Source organism: Phalacrocorax carbo, chromosome 1 (assembly GCF_963921805.1).
Source record: "Phalacrocorax carbo chromosome 1, bPhaCar2.1, whole genome shotgun sequence".
NCBI lineage: Eukaryota > Metazoa > Chordata > Aves > Suliformes > Phalacrocoracidae > Phalacrocorax > Phalacrocorax carbo.
The window spans coordinates 58327846-58344961 of record NC_087513.1 but is presented as its reverse complement, the minus strand read 5'-3'; the positions used below and the strand labels follow the sequence as shown (position 1 = coordinate 58344961).

General features: G+C 52.4%; 2 protein-coding genes across 5 annotated transcripts; both read right to left on the bottom strand.

Annotated features, from left to right (window-relative positions):
* Positions 1-76: 76 nt before the first annotated feature.
* Positions 77-9365, bottom strand: FOXRED2 (FAD dependent oxidoreductase domain containing 2). Of its 3 annotated transcripts, none has more exons than XM_064455480.1 (9): positions 9252-9365; positions 8165-8710; positions 6227-6478; positions 5438-5707; positions 4543-4709; positions 3717-3882; positions 2954-3195; positions 1916-2086; positions 77-1167 (listed from the first exon to the last, which is right to left on the bottom strand). In XM_064455480.1, the coding sequence occupies exons 2-9, from the start codon at positions 8686-8688 to the stop codon at positions 902-904; spliced, it is 2058 nt and encodes a 685-aa protein (XP_064311550.1). In that variant the 5' UTR covers positions 8689-8710; positions 9252-9365; the 3' UTR covers positions 77-901. The 3 variants fall into 3 exon arrangements, with proteins under 3 accessions (XP_064311550.1, XP_064311535.1, XP_064311541.1); XM_064455465.1 differs by having other exon boundaries at positions 9200-9276; XM_064455471.1 differs by lacking the exon at positions 1916-2086 and having other exon boundaries at positions 9252-9350.
* Positions 9366-9550: 185 nt separating this feature from the next.
* On the bottom strand, positions 9551-16895 carry EIF3D (eukaryotic translation initiation factor 3 subunit D). 2 transcript variants are annotated; one of them, XM_064455446.1, is made up of 15 exons: positions 16789-16895; positions 16284-16417; positions 15921-15966; positions 15389-15525; positions 15201-15286; positions 14621-14693; positions 14375-14490; positions 14022-14154; positions 13238-13385; positions 12857-12987; positions 12316-12401; positions 11962-12091; positions 11354-11496; positions 10619-10899; positions 9551-9682 (listed from the first exon to the last, which is right to left on the bottom strand). In XM_064455446.1, the coding sequence occupies exons 2-15, from the start codon at positions 16404-16406 to the stop codon at positions 9669-9671; spliced, it is 1647 nt and encodes a 548-aa protein (XP_064311516.1). In that variant the 5' UTR covers positions 16407-16417; positions 16789-16895; the 3' UTR covers positions 9551-9668. The 2 variants fall into 2 exon arrangements, with proteins under 2 accessions (XP_064311516.1, XP_064311523.1); XM_064455453.1 differs by having other exon boundaries at positions 14375-14487.
* Positions 16896-17116: the final 221 nt, after the last annotated feature.

Genomic DNA, 17116 nt, shown 5'->3' with positions numbered 1-17116 from the left:
GGAGCAATAAAGTGCAGACAGCCTCCCAGTCAATGTCAGTAAGGTCACAAGGTGACTGGAGGGGAATAAAAGAAACAGAAGACAAGCATTTTAACAACATCAAAGTCCACCCAAAACGTTCTTGATGGGACATAGTGCAAATAGGAGAAGTATTGGTCATGCTTTATAAAAGACAGGGGCAAACCTTTCGGGCTGCTTGGTGCAGGAGAAGGAAAACGTGAGGACAGCGGAGCCGAGCTCGGTGGAAGTCTCTGCGTCCCAGGCAAGCTACTCACCCTTCTGTGGAGGGAAGGGTCTCCTGTGGTGCTCTTCAGGAAGTGACAAGTTATCCCACCTAAGATGGTAACTAGAAAAAGACCACCCCTCTCTGCTCAAGCTACGCAACTGCCCTAACTCAAATGCAGGAAAAATACTGTGAAGTTTGCCTGGTGTACTGCTTCGGGATTCGGGGCACAAACAGATCTTCAAGTATACGCAGCGTACGGCATCCAGGGACCCGAGAGCCAGCAGCGCTGCCACAGTCGATGAGGAGGTCACCTCACAAGAGGAATGTGACATTTTAAGTTACCCAGGCGCTCCTGCACTCTCTCTTCGACCCCTGGACGTTGCTGCGCATATTGGTCCTCGAGATAAACACAAACACCACCTTCAGGCAACTCTGAACTCTGCAAGGACAACGCGGGAAACCTCAGCATCACTGGATTTCGGTCCCTCACTTATCCTTTAGAGCACGTTGGTCCTCTTTGTAACAGCAAGATCTGAGCAGGTCTTTGGCAACTCACAATCAGAGGAAGGCATGGGGATGGAAAAGGTGGATTGGAAAGGGCGGAATCCTGCTGCGGATCTCTGTTACAATATCGTCACAACAGCACCTGTGGGTTTCAGTGTGGAGTGAGAAAGGTTAAAGCTCATCCTTGGCAGTAACAAGATGCTGCAGCGGATGAACTGGTATCACGTTATCTCTCAGCAGATGGTCCTGTGACCCTTCGTGGCTGTCAGGGGGTCCGTCACCCAAAAAGTCTGTGAGAGTGTAATCCTCCAGCAGGCCAGCTTCCACTGCATGGTGCCGGAGCCTCTCGCTCCCCACGAGGCCTTGCATTCTCATATACCCCTGCCGACAGAAGGGAGGCAGCTTCTGGCGGGTGAAAGCAAATAGGAAACAGGACTCTGGGGGGAAAAGAATAAAAAATCAGAGAATAATTCCCTAAACTCTTGAGGACTCATTCAGAACAAAAGGTAGAGAGGATGAGGGAAGATGACTGGAGTTTCCCGCCTGGCATCCTGCCCTGGATGGCAGCAGAGTAATCGACTCAATTCTGCAGAGCTCCAGAGATGCCAGGTGGGATCTCCAGTCTGCACTGCGAGAGGAGAAGGAGCTGGACTTGAGCTTGCAGCCCTCTGGCATCTTAGAGTACCACAGGATTGCTTCCCTCTCTGTGGCACATGGGGTTCCTGCAGGAAGTTTCCAGACCAGTCTTCAGACCAGGAAGGGAGGCAGCAGAGGCTCTCCAGCTTTCGCATCCCAGCACTCCTGTTTCCCATGGGAAAGCAATTCCAGTACACGAAAAGAGATCTGGTACCCAATGGCACAAAGGAATGTTCAAATAATGGAGGAGGAAGGAAAGCTGCAGGTGAAAAAGGGACTGAAACAAACCTCATACACCTTTCCCTAAATCTGTGTGTGTGCCTGGGGCAAGTCTCTTTCTGGTAGTAAGCAAGAACAAAGGCTATTTGGGAACATGCTCGCAGCACCGGCACTTTTCACTGTCTGGGGAGTGCATCAAAGAGGTGTGACTGGTGGCGAGACCACCAGCTCACCACAGGGAGATCTCAGCTATTTGCAGAAGAGATCACTTCTGTCGCTTGTCCCTTGCATCCCCCTTCTCCTGTCACATCAACCCTGCGCTCGAATTACCTGCAAAGAAATTGCGCAGGTCAGTGCTGAGGCAGTTCTCCAAAAATCGCCTCAGTGGCAGGATGTGAGCGTTCGGGGCCGTCCAGTCTGTCAGAAAGTCCTCCACAATGTGATGGACGGCATCTGGGCGGGGGAGAGGCCAATCTGGGGGCCGAAGTCTCATCTCATGCTCTGCCAAGAGAACATTAAGGGAATCTCTCAGAACTGAAATGGCATTAAAAAGAGCTTGGGTAGTGGAATGCAGCTACGACAGCTGTTCCAGCTCTTGTCCTGACCTTTTTAATCCCTACCTTACTGTCATTCGCAATCCCCTCCGCTAGCTCTGTCCGCTACTGCACAGCTGCCCCTTGTCCCTGCCTGCAGTACTTTCTGTCATTTCACTCCTGTCTCCCCTGGGCAGGGACTGCCAGACAGGCTGAGCTTTAATGATGCTACACATCACACTTCTTCCCAGGCAAGGCAGGCTGGACTCTGACCCTAGGTTTCTGGAGATGAAGATTCAGCACACTCACTTCCCAAGGAAATCTATTCTGGGCGTGTTTGTTTGCTGGATGTAACACTCATCTTCAAACCCTTGCCTTTGGCTGCCTCTATCACCGTGTGACCTCTCAGGCTTGGGCTGGCCAGAGAGCAGCTTTCTTTTGGCGGTAACACCAAACGGCCCAGCCTCATCTGCTGGGACTCTGCAAAATACCTGCAGGGTGCCAGCAAAAGGAAAGCAACGTTCCTTGTTTTGGGAATGGGGCAGCTCCTGGCACACCTGTTTTGTTCCTTTTCTCAAATATGAGGTCTCTGGTACAAACCCACCACCCCATGCCTTGTATTGGTCTGACTGATGGAAACTTCTTGCCAACTCCCAAGTTTTTCTTCAGCTCACACCTGGTGGAAGGTGTCCCAGAGGACAGATGCAAAGGAAGCAGAGGAAAAGGGTATGCAATGCCTTCAGGTACCCTCCGGTTTTTTTGGCTCTGAAGTATCTTCACCCCTCTCCATTTTGCTCGTATCAGATAATTAGCAGGGAGAGGCAGGAAACCTTACCTGTTGGGAGGCGTTTGTAATAGTAAATAACAGGGTGCAAAAAGTTGGACTGCCAGGCATGCTGTGCCTCTCCCACGGCTCGGTTATAGTAGAAGACATCCTTGTCAGCCCCAGAGAAATTCCTCCCATACTCCATGATGACAACAAACAGCCCGTTGGGAGCCTTTCTCCCCGTCTGCCCTTCCAGCTCGGCCAGGACTCCAACTGGGTATTCTTCCAGATATTCAAATGTTGTGGCATTCCTGTGAATTGTAACCACAACTATCAGACTCTTCCACCAGAAAAAAGCCAGCTGCAATCCAACAGCCCCTCCGCTGCTCGAGGCTAAGGCCAAAGAGCCATCAGACAGTAATTATTTTTGGTCATTACAGGTCTGGGGTTGAACTCGAAGCAAAGTGTATGAAGGCTGCAGATACTGTTGCAAGACTCCATTATTTTCCCGGATAATGGGATTCCTCTCTACATGAGCACTGCTCAAGGAAAGCTTTTCCCTAGGGATGGTTAAAAGGGTACTATACCTCTGAGCCTAAAGGGAAGGTCTGGACAATTTCAGCCCCTTAAGAGAAAGAAGAAATTAGCAGAATTGGGGATACTGGCACAAGTCACGGCAGTGGTACAGGTTTTGAGGTGGGTGCCTACGTGACACTAACATCCTTAGGCAGCAATGGAGCAATTTGTGTGGTGGCACCATGGGAAGCAATGGTAAAGAAAAAGGAATGAAACGATGGAGTGCAGTGCTGGAAATAATTACTCACTCACTCACTCTCTCAGCAGTATGATGTCAGCCAGGATACCGAACATCTGGTAGAGGCCTGAGGCCTCGTTCACCCGCTTGATGATGGAATTGGTCAGCTGTGTAATAGGGTAGACAGTAGATGGCCAGGGGACACCATGGTGACGGTTTTCCAATAGGCGGTGGACTGCCCGAGCTAAGACATTGAGAGAAACAAAGACAGATTATTTAAAAATCCGAGCTTATGCTTTTAAGAAATCTGATGGCTCTGCTGCAGCACACATGGATACTGGCAGGATGCAATAAATAAGCTCTACAGCTCATCCGTGCTCAGGATCTCCCACCCCAATTGCTGGTAACTGCAGTGGAGATGCCCTCCAACCGCTGATATGATGCTAAGTGGTTGGTGAGGGGGTGGGGGGGCCCTTGGGGATATTTCATTACTTCTGAGCAGTACTTTAACGATAAGGATGGGCACACACACACATCGAGATGGAAATTCTCTCTACTGCCCAAAGCCACTGGGTTTTAACTCCACAGCACAGACCTCTCACCCACAGTCTGTCACGAGGCAGAGCATCTGGCAGGCAGGAATCTATTGTGTTACATAAATAAGAGACAATGGGCAAGAGAGACACAAGACAAAACAAAGACAGACAACCAAAAACTTCAGATATGACCCCAAGTCACTTTCCCTCCACTTCAGATGACACAGCTGTAGCTTGGCTGTGTTTTGCCATTCTTATTGCCAGCATAAGACTAAGGGTGATCTCTTTCCAGCAGTAAGCTATGAACCGTTCCTTCGAAGGGGGGAACAATTCCCACCTCTGCCCCTTCTGTACACCCCAGTACTCACTTGTATACCGGAATCCATGGATGAAGCCCCCAGCAGATTTCCTGAAGTCAACAGAATGGCTAGCAGTGCCAATAACAAAAAGCCCCCGAGTGCCTTTGGACTCGTAGCTGGGTTTGATCTGCGGATACTTCTTTTTATTCCCTTTTCCTGTCATCAGTCCCAGGGATCTAGCGCGCAAAAGAGAATAGCAGGCTGTCAGGAAGGGCGGGCGTGGAAAAATAAAAAGGGTTTCCTGTTAAGACACAGATTAGATCGTAGCCACTGCAAGACACTGCTTCATGCCCCCCCTGCCTTCAGTGGGATTTACTACTACAACGACAATCTTCCAGAAGACAAGGGTGCTTATCTCGAGGTAGCTCTGGACACGATCAGGTGGCCTGAGCCACTGACAGTGAATTCTGGAAGACAGTGAAGTTTGCAGTATCATTTTCAGCTGTGGGATGTACTAGGAGACAAACCAAGGTAGAGTGAAGGTTACATCCTCAGGGGAAAAAAAAGCAGACAAAACCTTTCTGTAGCGATCTGTACCTGTACCATCCTCATTCCAAAAAAAAAAACCAAACCCCAAACACAAAACATTGCCAGCCTTCTCCATGTGATCTGGCAGGTCACAATGTTAAGTTCTAAAGGCACAAGTGTTTCTGCGTCGTGCAGGTCTCAACACTGCCATGTGCTTAGCCCTAGAGCCTTTTGGTTAGCGGGCAGTGGCACACACTCTCCCACCAGGACATGGCTGTAGCTGCAGGGTAAACAAAGGACTGTGCAGCACCAGGTAGCTCAGGGCACATGGAGGTCCAGGCAATGCTGCCAGGAGAGGACCTGCCTACCCTTTCCTCCCTACTCGGGCCCTTCCCTCTAAATGCCTGCTTCCCTGGAGATCCTGGTTCTCCCTCACCTGTTGTAGATAGAGAAGTCAAACTTCCAGCCCAGGCAACGGATGACACGGTCGTAAGGTGCGCGGGTGGCAAAATTATCCAGTTCGTCCTGTGGAAGGGTGATGGAATCGATGCCTGCGCTGGTGTTCCTATTCTCCAGGTAGAACCGGAGCGTGATGTGCAGCTTCCCTTTCTTGTCCTTCACAATAGCCAGATCTTCCAGGTCGCCCTCCAGAAGCCCATCCAGAGATTTCAACTGGTAGGTGTCCAGCAGGCCATTGTTAATTGCTCTACAAAAAGAAGGAAAAGGTAAGAAGGGCAGAAAGAAGGGAGGAGAGGTGGGATCCACAGTTCTGTCTCAGCTGCTGAAAATGGGACATCTTTACCAGGCACCCTGCAGTGGCCTTCAGTGCAAAGGTTATGCACAGAGCCTCGGGGCTTACAGGAACAGCACTGGTAACACAGCCTCGATGCCCCTGCAGGAGGTAGTCAACCTCTCAGCTCTCCTCTGTGATTGCAAAGAAGGGGACAACTTGGGAACCAGCCTTTTTTAATGATACAGTTTCCAAGGGGACATCTTCCTATTTCACACAGACCCCAAAGAACTCTCACCAAGCTCCTGTGTCCAGCAACTGCAGCCTGGCCCGCTTTAAGCCAAGGACCTAAAGATAGAAGGCCCCGTGTTTCCTCTGCAACCCCCAGGACCATGGTGTCTCCTGTGCCAGTCCGGCTTGTCACCTGGGCAAGAAGTGATTCTCCTTGTTTGTACTCCAGCTGCGTTAGAAAGAGGAAGAGGAGTGGTTTCCTACCTCAGATCCCCGACGTAGTGGGTGGCCCACGAGAGGCGCACGCGGGACCGGCTCACCATGTGGATGAAATTTGTGACACCCAGAATGTTCTCTGCTGTCTCAAAGGCCGAGTTCCCTCGGCCCAAGATCAACACGGTTTGGCCAGCAAAATCCTCTGGGTTGATGGACACGGTCTCATAACCTTCCACATACTCTGAGCCAGGAAAGTTTACCACATTGGGGACCCACGTCCCAGTGGCGACCAACAAAGAGCTGCAAAAACAAAGATAGCACAGGGAATGCAGGAGTTATGGGAATGGGGCCATTGCTCCGTCTCACACACCTTCCTCCTCCCACTGTGGAAGATGGCTGCGATGTGCCCCCTGCAGCCGTGCTGGATCAGCTGCACAGGTCATGGTTTCAAGAGAAACCTCTCCCCAGCTTCACCTCATAACCTGCTCCTCTGTTCCCTACGCTCAGGCTAATGAAGACGACTAAGAACATTGTTACATATAGTAAAAGTCGGTGCGGGTGCTGTACATATACATCTTCCTCTGTTGTTCATGAATGTGCAAATACTACTCATATGTACTTACTGCCAGTATATATAATACTGAAGCTTGATTATATCAATATAATATATATATTATATATATATATAATATATATATATAATATATATATCAATATCATATAATCAACACAGGTTGATTATATGTTGCATAAAAAGTTACTTTGATTTAAAATTTGTGTTGCTTTTCAGTACAGCAGAACAAAAGTAATTTTTAAGAGGGACAGAAAATGTTTTAAATATTTTAAAATGCAACTCCTAGTCATAAAAATGTGTTAGCTACATCACTAATTGTTAATACTAAAAGTACAATAATCTTTTTATATCTCTCCAGAAGAACTTTTACTTGAATCTTAGGGAAATTTTTGTGACTTAGAAACAGCAGGCAGCCGAGGCTAGCAGCACTCTCTGCTGTCCCAGCCTTGCTCATGCAGCTCCTGAGAACAACTTGCTCGTGGTGTGTGGGTGTCCGAAATTGCCTTCTGTCCCCTCCGCACTTGCCAGCCAGCGCACCTCCAAGTGACAGCCAGCGCGACCTGCTGTCATAGAGCTGAGGTTTTCAGGAGAGGTGAGAAATATACACCATATGTTCACACGAGTAACATCTAGACAGTTTTTAGGAACGTAGCTCAGTAGTGGTACAAAATACACATGCGTGAGTAGGACAAGGGGAAGGGGGATTCAGGACCAGCAGCCTTCAGGGTTATTTTTCAGTTCCCTCTAGTACAACAGCCCCACTTTTCTCTGGTTGCCTCCTGCCGGCTCTACTAACCCAGGGCTTCAGCTGTCTGGGACATGCTTTTAAATACTGGTACTAAATACTAAGCACATGTGGGTTACCGACAGTGAGGTGTTGCTGCACTGACTCACCCGAGTTTGTAATAAAGGCAGCAGTGGCTACAAGTACGGCCAAGTTGGGTTTTTTTTTTCACAGAGAGCAATTATTTAGTGATAAAACAAAAGTGATTTCAAGCTTACATATCAAGCATGGAAACTGCAGCGATGGCAATCACAGCCAGTTTGGTCTGCCCTGCCAGCGCCTCAGCAGTCCGAGGCATAACATTCCTCGTGGAAGGCAATGCCTTCCCAAGAGCAGTTATTCCACCCACCCACCTGCCCCGCCGATCCCTGTTTTTCCCTGTGATGGTGGTTAAGCCCTGGTGATGGTGCTGAAGCCTCTGAGAGGCTGTAAAACCTCCACCCTTGAAAATACTCAAGCTTCCACTGGGTAAGGCTCTGAGCAACCTGACGCTGCTGGCCCTGCTTGGGGCGGGGGGCTTGGACAGAACGACCTTTGTGGGTCTCTTCCAACCTAATTTATTCTATGATTTTGTGACTTGAAGGCACCCACAGAGAGTGGTGTGGCTAGCCCTGGGTTCGCCCATTACCTGCACTTATAGTTCTGCCTGTCCTGGTCGGTCAGGAGGAAGTAGTGGCCGTTCCAGGCCTGGCTGTCCCTCTCCAGCGTCACGTGGACGACGGCCGTGTTGTACTGAACCCGCAGCTTCAGCAGGGAAGCGAAATCCTCCAGGTAACGCACCATCGCGTCGGCGTCGGGGAAGAAGTCGCGGGAATAGCGTCGGAAAAGCAGCCGGCGGTCGTGGCTGAGGAGCGAGTTCCAGTCGTGGCGGAGGTTGAACTCGCTGTTGGATTTGCCCGTGTAGCGCTTGTTGATGCTGATGAGCTTGCGGTGGCGAGGGTAGAGGGCAAAGAAGCTGCCAGGAGCGTGGCTCCGCTCGAAGACGATGTAGTCCCGGCCGGCTCGCTGGAGAAAATAGGCCGCCTGCAAGCCCGAGGGGCCGGCCCCGATGATGCAGTAGTCGTGGTAGAGGGAAGGGGCGCCGCTCGCCCCGCGCAGGCTACCGAAGTGCAGGGCCAGCCCCAGGAGCATCCCGCAGCCTGCCAGGGCCATGGCGGGGCTGGGACGGCCGCCCCTGCGGGGGAGAGAACCGGCAGGCGTCACGCGAGACGCCCCAGCTCGGCCACCATGGTGCCACCACCGCCCCTCAGGGCCCCAGGCTGGGGTGGGGCTCTGGGGTGGGGCCGCGGGGCGGGGACCCGTTCCCTGAGAGCCAATAGCAACAAGGGGGCCCTGGCCCTCCAGCCACACGGCACGCAGGGCGCCCTGCCCCAGCCAATAGCGGGCAGCCTGGGGCCAGCGGGCGGCAGGGCGGGGCAGCACCTGTGAGCTAACGGCCGCAAGCCTCCGCAGCGCTTCCGCGCCCCAACTGCGCGGGAAAGGGAGGCGCGAGCCCACCAGCCAACGGGAGACGGCGCGCCCCGCGCTACCCTCCCTCCCCCGCCAATAGGGACCGGCCTCGGCCCCGATGCGCCCCCTCCCTCCCTCCCCAGCACGCCCCCGCCCAATAGCGTGCGGGGCGTGGCCGCCACCCGCGAGGCGCCGCACGTGACGCGCGGCGCACCTGGCGCGCGGAGCCACCGCCGCCGCCGGGCCCGTCCCGCCAACGGCCGCACCTGCGCCGCGCCGCTCCTCCCGCGCCGCACGCGCCCGGAGGGGGGCGGGATAGGGGAGGGGTAACGCGCGCCCTCTGCACCGAGCCGCCACCACCCCGCGCCGCGTCACGTGACGCCGCCTGCCGCTTCCCGCCGGCGCCATGGCGCGCCTACCACGTGTCGGTGGAGGAGGGGCCCGGCTTAAAGGGGCAGGCGCGGGCGCAGCCGCCGCGACTTATCTCACGCCGGCTCCAGCGGCGGTAACCCGAACCCGGCCCACCCTCCCCCCGCGCCCGGTCACACACACAGAGAGCACGATCTCATCCAGCAGAAGAAACTTTATTGCGTTTTGTGTCCGCCCCCGACCCACACCCATCGCTGAGCTGCGGCAGAGTCGGGGAGGACGCGCTGCCTGCGGCCCCAGGCAGGCCGTGGGGCTCAGCTCTCCTCCTCTGGAAGAGAAGAGAAACAGCCATGACAAGGAAAGTGGGGAGAGAAACCCCCCCAGAGGCCCCCAGCCCAACCCTCTCTGGTGAGGAAACGCCACAAAGAACCAAAAAAAAAAACCAGCTGCTTCAGAGGGATTCGTCCCACCTCAGCCTGCCCATGGCCCCCCTCCCCACAAACCTGCCCCTACATTTAGAATGACACAATTTACACTCCTCAGCAACCCAGGCTTTCACTAACAAACCCCAGAGCAGCCAGGCTGAGTTCACAGCCCAAACCAAAAAGCTGGAAGATCTGTTTCATATCACAGAAGCAAGGAGCTGCAGGTCAAACTGTTTCCCACTCTCCACTGTTGGTGCTGGGGATCGCAGGTGGTTTCAGGCATTGAAGCGAAGGCAGCGGCTGACACCGCGCCGCCACCACTGACCCCCCAGCAATCGCTCAACATCACTCACTTTACAAAAGCTGTCACTGACTCAGTCAGGCTAGGTCACCCTGCGCTTTAGATGTGTCATCTTACAGTCACTCCCATTTCTAAACCCATAGTTAAAAAAAATACCCCAGTACCAGCCAAAATCGGCACCCTCCCCCCCCCGCCCCCAATCCTGGGGCCACAGGAGGAGGGGCCCCTCAGCAGGCTTCATGCTCCCGCTTGGTGCTCCAGCCCTGGGTCCTGCGAAGACCTGTCCCGCTCAGCGCCCACACAGAGGCACAACATTCCACCTCTCGGCTCTTTTTGGTTCCAGCTGAGCACTCCCTGCATCACACGCACCATCTCCACCACGTCGAGCCCCAGCCTCCACATTCTCTGGTCTCACCCTCTCCTGTCACTGCACTGGTCAGACCTCACCATTCCAACTTGGTCTTTATCACAGATCACCCCCTTCTTATCCAGACCAGTAGGTCCCTTAAAAGTATAAATCACAAAGTATGCTACAAACCTTCCTCTTCCTCTTCTTCCTCCTCATCCTCCTCATCTTCATCAGAGCTGAAGGTGCCATCAGGCAAGCTGTAGATCCGGATCACCTGCTTGTTGGGGTCTTTGAGGATGAGGTACTTCCCCTCATCCAGCTTCATGCAGATGTCAATGACGCACCGCAGGATGCCCCAGGCGTTCTCGATGCTCAGGTTGATTTGGCTGGCAAACTCATTGGGCTTGAACTGCTGTGTCCCCAGGATCACATGGCGGGAAGAGTCCTTCACGTGGTAGCGGGATACGTACCTGGGGAGGGGCAGGGGGAGAGGGACAAGAAGGAACCAGCGGGGAATCAGGAGGTTAAGTCCAACGAGCAGAAAAAGCTTTGTGATCCATCTGGTTTTGCTTTCTGGGCTGAAAAATCCTAATACTCCAACACTGAAAGCTAAGAGGATCTCCGGGCTACGAGCTGTCAGCCAGTAAGGTACCACTACCCCAAATCAGATGGAGTGGTACAAAAGATGGAGAATTAGTCCCACAGATAATAATTAAGCAACAGCATGATTGCAGCAGGGAGTTTGTACTTAAAACAGATGCAAATGCATCAGCCCCGTTATCTGAGGACGGAAACTAGGGCTGAAGAATCAGCAGAACTGAGTTAACAAATGCCTCGTTCTACAGGTGGTTCACGTTCACCATACTGGGTTAAATCACGGAAAACACACCTGAAAGATGTTTGGTGTGAAAACCCCCATCTTACCCAAGTTTAAGATACTCTGATCCAGCCAGCAGCGCGCAGCACGTCCAGCGGGCTAATTTGTAGCTGTTGTTTTTTAGCTCTGTGGCAATCACAGCTCCTCGCTGAGAGTCCAGCTTCTGGCGCCAGTCTACTCCATTGCAATACTGGGAAGAGAATCAAAGCTAGTTCAACTGACCCTAGCCGGCAGCCGTCACCTCTTCAGCCATCCTGACAACACGTAAAGAAGTTTCTTCTATCTGCCTTATGCTACCATATGAGTGAACGTGAACTGCAACCTACAGGGAAAGCGCATGAACCGGAAAGGGAGAAAACCAAAGAGCAGAGATCCGCCAACATTTGTGGCCCTGGTTTGGAAGTTTGTGAGGGAAGCATGGGAACAGACTGGCTACTGTCCCAAACACCTGGGGAAAAGAGGGTTCAAACCCACTACCTCACATCTCAGGGGAGAATCCTATCAGCACCACTTGCCCACCAAAGTTATGGGCCTTTGGTGGAACATAAGCACCTGGGGGACACCACCACGTTTGTCTCGTCTTTCCTGCTCTACCTGGCGTGTCAGGCAGCAGTGAAGCAGTTAGACCTAGCTTTAGGACCTCGTTCTTCCTCACCCTGGAATCCCACTCGTTCAGTGTTTTGATGTTGATGAAAGACACTTCTCCATTTGCTCCTGTCATCACACCATCGTGTTCACAGCGGACAATGAGATCTATATCATCTCCCAGCTTCCACCTTCGGTATCTGCCAACAAACAATCCAACTGGTTATTTCTGACCCCTGTTCTCTTCCAGATCCACACACCCAACAAAATAATTTCTTCCTCCGTCTGGTCAATGTGAGGATGTCCAGGAATCCCTCTCATGGAGAAGCTTTTATCAATAACACTCCTGACTCATTTTGCCTCTGTATCACACCGACATCCTGCCCCCTTGCCACAGCTGGGCATCAGAGAGATATCGACACACCTGTATGCTACAGAGGCTACTTCGTTTTTATCCATGTCGTCCTCCACAAAAGGGTTTGGGTTGGGGAACTTGTATTTCTCCTTTCCCTGCAGAAGAAAACAGAAGGGCACGTCAGGGAAAAAAACCTGAGGGAGCTCTCCCCTACGGGATAAGCATTCTCTTATAGCAAGAGCGGCTAATTTCCCTTATGTAGAAAAACACTAAAATATTAAGACAGCTGATGAAAAGCCTCATCTTCACATCAGTCACTTTGCTGAAAGCAGCATGTCCACTGGCACTTCAGCTTCACTAAGTGTACTCAAAAGCCTGCCTGCTTCACCAGCAGGAGTGGGATTTCTTCTCTGTGGAATAAAGGTGAAAATCTTTCTGCAACAAAGTCACACTGCTCACAGAAGTAATCCCACCTCTTTCAAAACTGTAAGAACATCAGTGTAACATACCTCTGACAATTAAAACGCTTCTGTGCTGGATTAAAGCAGCCTTAAAGTCTCTTCTTGAGACTGACACACAGACCCTACTACCCAGTGCTGCTCGACCTTACCATCCTCAGACACTGCTGGGAGAAGTTATGGTTGATGTAGGTAGCTTCCATGGCAAGGTTGCGTGGAGAATTAAAGGAGTTGCCCTCTTCCTGTGGCGGTTCATTGGCAGTTTCACTCACGGTCAGGAGGTCTGCGTAGAAAACCAGACACAAGTGGTTTTACTCAGGGGAATAACTATGTCAGCTTCAGCGAATCTCTAGCCTCACACCAGAGCAGACCAATATTGAAGTTACCCTCACAGCTACTAGTTATCAACTTGTTCCAGGTGTCTTGGTCTGGACACTGAGACATAGAATGAACTCAAAATAAAAAAAAGCCCATAAAGAAAACTAGACTCTCTAGCTACTGTAACAGCAGGTTCTTTCAGGCCTTTTCCTTACCAAAATCAGAATTGTCCCTCTTGTCAAAGAAAAGCTTGGATCCAACCCTCTGGACAATGATGTCCCAGGAATAGACAGAGCGAGTGCAGCTCATCAGTGTGGCCAGGATGGCATCCGTGGCAAATACATTCCCTTGGGTCTTCGCCAGCTATGGGACAGAGGAGGAGAAAACAGTGTTTCAGCAACACTTACACAAACACCTTCCCTTCCCCAGCCAAGAGCGGAAGTGTTAGCAAACCAGATCATGAATTTCTTCTCCCACACTGAGGAAGCAGGACTGGTAGGTACATTACCACTGACTGCCAGGCAAAACCTGAGGTACCACCCAGCAATACAGGCTCACCCTCACCCAAACAAGCAAGTATTAAGAAACCCACTACAAAATGTGAAGTGAGTTCTGTTGGGGAAAAAGGCATGGCTCCTCATTGCTGACCGGGTCAGAGATATACCTCTGAGCCTTCCTATCTCCCAAACCAGAAACCCAAAGAACCAGGTCTCTGACGTGGAAGTTTCTTTCCCAACGCAGCTCAAGTACTGGTCCGCTTGCCTTTCCAAAATGACAGCTTTTCCTTGGCCTGTATTCCTAGTTTTGCATTAATCTAGCTCTGCCTGGGACCTACCTAAAAATAATGACACCAGCTAATGCTTCTTTTCCTTTGCAGGCTCAAGGATCTGCCATTTCTCTGCCCTTCTCTTAACTTCGGTCTGCTGGTGACAGCTGGTCTCTTAACACCAGCACACACCGAGAAAAACACTACTGGGTTTTACAAACCAGTAAACATACCTTTCGGATAACTGGGTCATCAGTAGTGGTGACCGTATGGAAGATGCGCTTAATGCTCCTCAGTAGTTTCTCATTCCTTGTTGTAATGCGGTCAAAGGCTTTGTCATAGTATTCTAGGGCTCCGCAGCACTCTCTGCAGAGGTAAGAGGACCACCTTGATACGTTCCCTGCTACAGATGACACCACCCACAAACCACACGGGACTGAGGGCTCTGTTGGATGTTCTATTACCTGCCCCTGCTTTGGGCACCTCAGTGAGAACACTGGGAGCAGGCCAGGAGCCCCTCGCCCTCCTGCTCCCCCAAAATCCCGTCAGTTCAGGAAGCAAGTGCACCGCTGCTTTAGGAACTCACATGTCTTGTGGCTCTGACACCTCCAGGTAGCGCATCTTCATCAGCCGAGGGAAATCCATCTCTTCTTTCACCTCCCAGTCGCTGCGAACTTCAACAGAGGAGTCACGAGGCTTCTGCTGTGCAGCCAGAGGCAGGGCAGGGAGAAACAGAGACACAGAACATCAGGATTTGCGCAAGAGGAGCCACCACGCGAGCACAGATGGAGAAAACAAACCAACACAGGGCACAGAAAGCTTGCAGGTTTACCTGTGATTTTTGGTCCCATTTCTGCCTCACTCCAAACTGCTTCTGAAACTTCTTTTGTAGGCGCAAACGATCTCTAAAATGACAAATATGGGGAAAGCCATGAAGAGAGGTTCTCGACGCATACGTGCCACAACCATTCCTACGCTTCCAAATTACCACCACCAGAGGAGCAATGCTTTCAGGCACTGGGCCACTGAGCCATTTGCTGACCTGTCGATCAAGATGCCCAAGGTATGAAAAGCTCTGTTCTTTATTCTGAGCAGCATTTTCAATATTTTTCATCTGCAAAGACTGCAACGCCCTTTTCAGAAAGGGTATGCTCTGCTTTAGAATATCATGTTTGCTTTCTAAACATGATTCAAAAATCCTTTGCAATTCTTCAACAGCTGTTTGAAAGCTGTGCTTACAATTATCAGTGTCATCAGCAGAACGTCAGACTTGAATTATCCTGAAATTCCTCTTTGCTGACTGTTCACTATAGGGGGTTCTGTTACAGTTGCTTAACAACTCTAACAAATTTATCAACCGTATGTTCCCACACTCCAACCCAAGCACAGTATGCTCGTATCTGCGGCCTCACCTCTCCTTCTGCTTGGCGCTCTTTGGCAGCGTCTGCATGCTGAACTGCAGCATGTTCCGACGGTCCTTGTCTCTCCGAAGGTTCCTCTGCAGAAATGAAGAAAAAAACCCATCAGAACATTTTAGTTGTAAAATAATTCCATGCTGCTGAAGCTCTTCTTTGAGCCTGTTCCTGAAAACACAGGTTACCTGTGCAAATCGCATACGATTCCTCTGGTATGCTGTTTTCTGCGTTCGTGCTGTATCCACCAGCTGGAAGCTAGTCTCATCCTCCTCATGGAAATACGCATATTGACTTCCGCCACCAAATTGCGACGAGTACTTGTCTGGAAATGAAACAAAGCGTCTTGACACCAAGCTTCTAGGAAAAAAGCCCTGACACTTTGCCCCTTTCTCCCCCAGAAATCCCTCTGACTGCCTTCACCTATGTCGCGTAAAATGGGACTCCTGCCTTAAGCCAGCATGCTTCCTCCCCCCTCCAAGGCCCCCTTGAGAAGTCCCAGTCATGAGGCAGCACAGAAATAAGGAGCAAGCCCTAAGGACAGGGAGAGCCCCATGGAGCTCTTGCAAGGGCGAGGCACGCTTCCTCACTGACAAAGCCTCTCTTGCTGAGGCGTGCAGGTAACCACCAGAGCTGGCGTGAGACATGAAAGCAGGGATGACGCTTGAAGAAAACTTCATAGGAAATAAACCACAGGAGCAGCCAGCAGGCAACACGTACTTGTGTATCTTTTATCCTGATATGTGGCTCCTGTCCAATCGGCCACCTGAGGACAAGCATAAACAGTCAAAGTCAGTGACTATTAACCCAGCAGTTCCCCCCTCCCGACTTAATATACGCAGAACTTCAAGCAGCAAAAGCAACCAGTGCTCTATGCTCCAGAGCTAATCCTTTCAACTCCCACCTCTGCTTGCCAACCCTGCTAATTGTTCACAACTGTACCAAGCGTTAGGATGGACTGCAAATGGTGTCAGAATGGTAGTGAGAAGCAAAAACCGGCAGCAGCATGCAGGGGTGGGATGCCAGAAGGTGGGCAGGGCTCATCCAGCAGCAGCCCGACGCACCGTGGCACGGCTGAGGTACCTTTCCCAGGCGGTCTCCTTTGCTGAAGGGCTGGTAGGGCATGTCCCTGAACTGCTCGGGTACGGCACAAGGGCCCCAGCCGGAGGGGTTGTCCTGGATCACGGGGGTCACAAACTTTGCCATTTTTTAAACTTCTAGAACAGAGAAAAAGCAAGAAACAACCCCCAAACCCTCAGCTGCCGCCCGGTGTGCCCCGCCCGCTGCAAGGAGGGCACCGGGGACCGCCGCCCTGACCCCGGCACAGGCCAGGGCGCGGTGCCACCGTGAGGGGAACTCGCCTCCGCCAGACGGGCCGGCGCCCAGGGGAGCGGCCGGGGCGTGGCGAGGGGGTGCGGGGAGCCCCGGCCACCACCGCCACCGGTGGGGGGGGGGGGGGGAAGGGGGGGAGGGGCGGGAACCCGGCCCCCACCGGAACCAGTGGCAGCGCCGGGGCGGGGCCGGGGGTCCCGATGCCCACGGGCGGGTGCCGGTAGGTCAGGGGGGGCAGCCTCAACACCCCGCTCACCTGCGCGGCCCCGTAGCAGCCCCGATGGCAGTGGATGCGGCGACAGCGGGCGGCGAGGAAAGAGGCCGCGCACGGCCCCGTCCCGCCCTCGACGTCATCACCACGCGACATCAGGGCCGCCGAGCGCCGCTGTCGTAAAATAAAATAAAAAAAAAACACCACCACAAAAACAGAGGCCGGCGGCAGGGGCGGAGCGCGGCTGCCGTAAAGCGCCTCCCTCCCAGGGGAGTAGGCTGTACGCCAGGGCCATAGAGCTGCGGGAGGGCCGGGCTAGAGTCACCGAGGCGCGCGGCGGGTGGAGCGAGCGCCCCCTGTGGCACGTTCCGCC